The sequence below is a fragment of the Terrapene carolina genome, unplaced genomic scaffold (assembly GCF_002925995.2).
Source record: "Terrapene carolina triunguis isolate 2854851 unplaced genomic scaffold, T_m_triunguis-2.0 Scaffold90, whole genome shotgun sequence".
In the NCBI taxonomy this organism is placed as follows: domain Eukaryota; kingdom Metazoa; phylum Chordata; order Testudines; family Emydidae; genus Terrapene; species Terrapene triunguis.
In genome coordinates this window covers 1,338,264-1,343,935 of record NW_020664441.1, presented here as the reverse complement: position 1 = coordinate 1,343,935, position 5,672 = coordinate 1,338,264, and the positions used below count along the sequence as shown (strand labels likewise).

General features: G+C 55.6%; 1 protein-coding gene across 1 annotated transcript in view; it reads left to right on the top strand.

The window, feature by feature from the left end:
- MYRF (myelin regulatory factor) overlaps window positions 1–5,399 on the top strand; it is a 100,275-nt gene extending 94,876 nt beyond the window's left edge. The window contains exons 21-24 of the mRNA XM_024198366.1: window positions 151–312; window positions 1,398–1,691; window positions 4,586–4,673; window positions 5,321–5,399. Of these exons, the coding sequence (XP_024054134.1) occupies window positions 151–312; window positions 1,398–1,691; window positions 4,586–4,673; window positions 5,321–5,399 (623 nt within the window). The remainder of the gene's footprint in view (window positions 1–150; window positions 313–1,397; window positions 1,692–4,585; window positions 4,674–5,320) is intronic.
- Window positions 5,400–5,672: the final 273 nt, after the last annotated feature.

The window sequence follows — 5,672 nt, the reverse complement described above, 5'->3', positions numbered from 1 at the left end:
GCCGGAGGGTCCCGGGGGCTGGGATACAGCAGAGGGGATGGGGCCGGGTCTCAGTGCTGGGGGTTCCTAGGGGCTGTCTTAGTGCTGCTTATGCTGTTCCATCCCTCTGATGCTGGCTCATAGCAAGTCTCCTTGGTGTTTATCTTGCAGTGACAGTGAATGGGCCTGACTCTGCCTATCGCTTGCCCGGCCGTAGCATCGCCGTGTGTTTCAGCCCTCCATGTTTTTCCATGTGCTGTTCTGCTGCTCCCACCAATGCCTCCGCTGTTGCTGTCTCTGAGAGCAGCCCCACGCATGCCCCCAACAGGACAGGTAAGTACCAGCCCACCTGGGACATGCCAAGACTTGGAGTGAGCATCTGCTCTGGAGGGTGACTCTGCCCAGGCCCACCACTGCTTCCTGCTTCTGCACCTTCTGAAGGGACGTGTGCCCCCTGTCTGTGAACTTTGTCTCCCCTCGATGCCGGGTGCTTTGAGGAGCTGATATCCCCATGCCTGGCCCCCAGCAGCCTGTGACAGCTGGAAGTGATGGGTCACACACACTAATGTTCATGCACACGCTATAAGTCACCCTCGGTGATTGAAACCTCTCTGGGGGCAGCAAACGCTCTGCCTGGGACATATAGCCCAGATGCTACCTGCAGTCTCTCCATGGTGTTGGGGGAGGATTTAGAGAGAGTCTGTGCCCTGAGCTCCAGCCTCATTCCTGCTGGTCAAGTCCCCCCAAGATGGAGCAGCATGTGTGTTTCCCCACCAGCCGTGCTAGCTGCAGCTGTCACAGAGACTGAGCGCTCCCCACATCTGTTATAGCTCCTGGGTCTGTGCTGTTACGAGTTCAGGCTTGCTAGGCCGTCATCCAGCTATGATTGGCCCATCCGGTAGCTATACGGGCAATGATTCTAGAAGCTGGCTTGCTCCCTTCCGCCTTGTCTGGTATCACAGCACGAATGGAACCTGAGATGGCCACTACAGATCCCACGGCAGCTCCAGAAGCAGAGGTCTCTGGGCGATAGTGTTGTTCATTGACCCAAGCTGCACCCGCCCCGACTGCAGAGCTTCGCTCCCGCCTGGGGAATCTGGACTCTTCTTGCCAGAGGCTTCCCCTCACCTCCGTTCCCTCAGCAGATCCCAAACTCTCATTGGCTTCCCTTTCCGTCAATGGCTCTGGAGTTTCACTCCAGGGACGGGTTACCTGGAGAAGGGGGTATAAATTGGGTAGCAAGAGGAGCGATGGGACAGATGAACAGAAGACGGGTGCTCTCCGTCTGCCTCCTGTAACAAGCTGCTGCCTTCCTCAGAGATGGCCTGATGGTGCTTCTGCTTGGAGAAGCACCTGCCTTGCTTTGTCTCTGTCTCTCCCCTCTCTGACTCTGATCCCTCTTTTCCCTTCCTCTCCAGACCAGATCCACACCTCCCTCCTGCCAGGGATGAGTATCAAAGCCAAATCAAGGGGTGTGACGGGGAAGGTGACCTCTCACGCCAAGTGGCCAAAGACCCCGGAGCGGTCGCAGGGCTTCGGCAGCCCCAACGCCAGCCCCTCCTCCCCCTTCACCCACATTCAGAGCAAATCCAAATACATCTCCAGCTTCTTGCTGTCACGAAACAGCTTCCCGCTGGGGCAGACCCGGCAGCAGCGCAGCATCACCCAGCCTGCCAGCCAGCAGCCAGGCATTGCGGGCACTGGGCACGACGGTAAGTGGGCCCCCTCCCTCTCTCCCAGCAGTCTGGTCGGCTAGATCCAAACAGCAGCATTACACACCAGAAATGTCCTTCAGCCCGTTTGTAACCCGCCCTCCCCCCCCACACACACACACTGCGGCCATACCCAGACCCCAGCCTGCGCTCGCTCCCTCCCCAACACTGCAGCCAAACACGGACTCCCATCTTCCCCCATATGTGGTCAATCCTGTAACCCTCTCATTCCCCTCACCGCACACAGTGGCCATGCCAGCACACTGCCCTGGGGATCTCATCTCCCCACCCTGCCTGGGAGTAATAGACAAGAGAAATCTGTATAGTGGCCATTCCATTAGTATCCAGACAGCGACATAATGCCCCAGTACATCCCCACAGCATCACTGTGATGCATCTGTCAGGGTGGCTGTGTGTGCAGTCTAGTTGATATTCCCCCTCCCCCCCCCCGGCAATTTCAGACCAATCTGTTGTTCTTCTCTGGTGCGTTGTCCGTCTCACCAGAGCTGAGGCGCCACTTACGTCAGCGGAGTGGAGCTGCTGACAGCAGAGCTGAGTTTTGCCCGATGCCTGTAAAGCGCTTTGGGAATGAGGGGTCTTTGCAGCTCTGGGGGTGAGGCTTTCTGGAAAGGCCAGGGGCTAGCAGCCCAGCCAGCAGAGCAGTGAAGTGTGGAGTTCTCCATCTTCTTGGCTTGAGCACTCGCAGCCTCTTTGCACTTTGGGTTGTGACGCTTCCCAGCGGTGCCCAGAGTTGTGAGGCACCTCACTACCACCTGCCCTTAGTGTGAGGGAGCCTTGTCTGTGCCTGCCGGGGGTCAGGTCCCCAATCCCATGGGCAACACAAGCACTGCCCTGTAGGCCTTCCAGGCCCTCCACAGGTTAGCGATAGGCATGCTCCAACCCCTGAGCCCTCTGAGCATCTCCCTGGAGTGTCCAGCCCCTGGTCCACTGGGCACTGGCATTGTTCACAGATATGCTGCTTCCAAAGAAGCCGTACTGCCCATCTTACCAGTTCCAGCTCAGATCACTGCTCCGCTCAATTCACAGCACTTGGATATGTTTGTAGTGAAGTCAAGTATAAGGTTATTTACCAAAGCAGAAAGAGTCAAGTAGTAGTGAGTGGAAGCATTGGAAACAAATGGCTACATATAAACAAAATCATAACATGCATACTAGAGCCTAGACTTAATTCACAAGATACTCTCATGTCTTGTAGAATATTGCTCGCCCGAAATCCTTGCAGAGTTTTAAAGCCAGGCTGGTTGTGTATCCTCCTTTCATGAGACAAATACACTGTCAGCTGGCTTCCTAGGTGAAGGATCCTTTATGTTTCTTTGCCCTCCATGATATACCAGTCCCATCCTTTGTCTTTGCTCATCAGCAGGCATCCCTACTGAATGTCATTTCATCTGGTAGATTTCCTTTCTTGTAGACTTTACAATCTCTTGATTAGCACCTGGCTTAGTGTGCAACCAGGCACACAGTGTGAGCACACAACACACAAATGGCCAGACAGGGAGGTAGCCTAGGCGTCTATTACCTCCAGCCTGAAAGGAACATTGCCGAGGTATGTCACTGCCTGGTAACCGGCCTGGTAACTCCAAGACTTTATGAACATAATTTTTACTATAGATACGTGACTCTTTAATTATTACCCACACATACATTTCACACTGATTGACAACCAGTAGGCTACTGGCTCTCGATAGAGAGCTCACGTGCCACCCTTTGGTGAGCTATAATGCAAATAGTCAACCCAGAGGATCCCTGTAAAACCCTATGCTCCCCTGGTGCCCTCTGCCAGCTCCCTGGGTCACGGGGATGTTGCCCAGACCCGAGCCCCATGCTCCCAATGGCCCATGGCTGTGTGGCTCCCACACACACTCTTTGCCCCCAACTTGTCCTCTCTCTGCCAAACCAAACCAAACCAAAGGAAGTAAATGGGAGAGAGAGAGAGAAAGAAATGCTGTATGAAGAAGACATGTGGCTTTAGCCACATGATGGCACCAGAGCCCAAGGATGGCCACTCCCAGAACTGTCTGCATGCCGGCCTGGAGTCAGAGACACCCTCGTATCTCTCCCCAGTGGTGTCTGTGAGGGAGAGTTCCAGTCCTGGGTGTGGCCCTCCCCCAAGCAGTGGAGGTAAAGAAGCTGTATAAAGTGGGGATCGGTGCTACCGGGGCCCAAGGAGGGGTGCAGCTGTAGCACTGCTTCATCTGGGCTATAAACCCAACCAGGTGACCCAGTGCAAACACACTGAACGGGGGCAGCGAACCTCTTTGCTGAAAGATGCAGCGATGGTGAGGCTAGGAGAGCTGCATGTGTCTAGTGCTAACAGTCACCTCCATGTCCCAGCTGGCCAAGGAAGGGGAGAGAGGAACCTAAGGGAGTTGGGCACCTCTAAGTCCCTTAGACTGCTCTGAAACCCCAGTCTGAGTCAGCAAGAGTCCCTTCCCCACCTCTGAAGTTAAGCACCTAAATACACATCTAGGCACCCAAAGCCAGTGACTTTATTACCGGGGGGGTCGAGCACCCCAACTGCCATTGGAGTCCCTGGAGTCTGCCAGTACGCAGCACCTCTGAAAACCACTTATTGAAGGAGGGAAGCCGAATGTTAGAAAACCTTGGCCTAATCCCTAAGGCTGAGCGGTAGGAAGTGCTGTCTGCCAGGGAAACCTAATGGGCAGTGGACTTACCCTGCCCAGGGGAGAACTGGCCAGGCGATTAGCAGGGAGCCTGCAGAAAACTGTGACTCCTCTGCACTGATGGGCTTCGGGGGTAGGGATAGCCTCAGGGACCCCAGAAGTCCCTTCCAGCTCCAACCACTCTGACTCTCCAAGCCCAGGAGTTCTGGCCACCTTTCCCCGTCTCAGTAACCTCTCTCCTCCCTGCAGGGCCGGATGCTTCGCTCCGCTCCATCCGGATTGTGGAGAATGACATGGCCATCACTCCCCACTACTGTGCAGCCAGGGATGCATGCAGGTGAGTGAGAGGCAGGGCCCAGCCTCCCCCGGGATGCTGAGTGAGTGCCAGATTGACAGCTCCTGAAGTCCTCTGGTTACCCATAGGGCAGGGACAGCAATTCTGGCTTCCCACATGCTGTCCTGCTAGCCTGCCACAGCCTGCATAGGCCACCTCTGGCAGGGAGGGGCACTCAGTCTCCATCCCCCAGTCAATCCTTGGCCTCTCTGCTGGAATTGCCAGCGGGGAGGCCCATTACTGTCAGCTGCAGGGATGTTTGTGATGTGCTCATCTGACCCAGTAGGAACTGGACTGAGACCCCCACCAGCCCATTTCACACACGCTCCCAGTCATCTAATGACTCTGGGCCACTGCTGACATAGGGCCATGTTTGGAGTTGATGCTCTAGAGGTGAGTGGTTCCATCTCCTCTCCTGGATCCTCTGCCCATCCAGCCCTGATGGGCTGTGTTAGAACCTGCGTGCTGGCGATGAATGGCTGCATCTCACATTAACGATCTCTTGAGCCAAATTACCCAAGCTCCAGCTTGTGCTGCTCCCCAAAAGCCGCAGAGCCTTGCTGGGGTGCTGCCTGCTTGGGGGAGGAACCCAGCTCCCATCCCACAGAAGGTTCCGTCCGAGATATCGAATTCTCTGTCTGTGTCCGCAGGAGAGGAAACATCACCTACCGCATCCCCATCAGCCCGTCCACAGCAGTGAACACCAACCTGACCTTGGAGATGAAGTGAGTGAAAATGCTTGTCTGCCGCTGGTGTCCGAGAGCCAGGGTTACAGTGGGTGGGCGTGTGAGGGGTTTATCAGGGTGACAGTGAGTGGAAGGGGACTCAAAGGGATTCTGAGGGTAACAATAAATACAGAGTAGGGCGGTGTCACGGATCCACAGGATCGGTGCTATGCCCCAGCTTTGGAACAGGAGGAACCCCTCAGTGGGCCAGATCCCCAAGGGGTCTCGCTTTTCCTCCAGGGCAAGCCACACGGCGTCACCGCCTCCTCAGACTGAA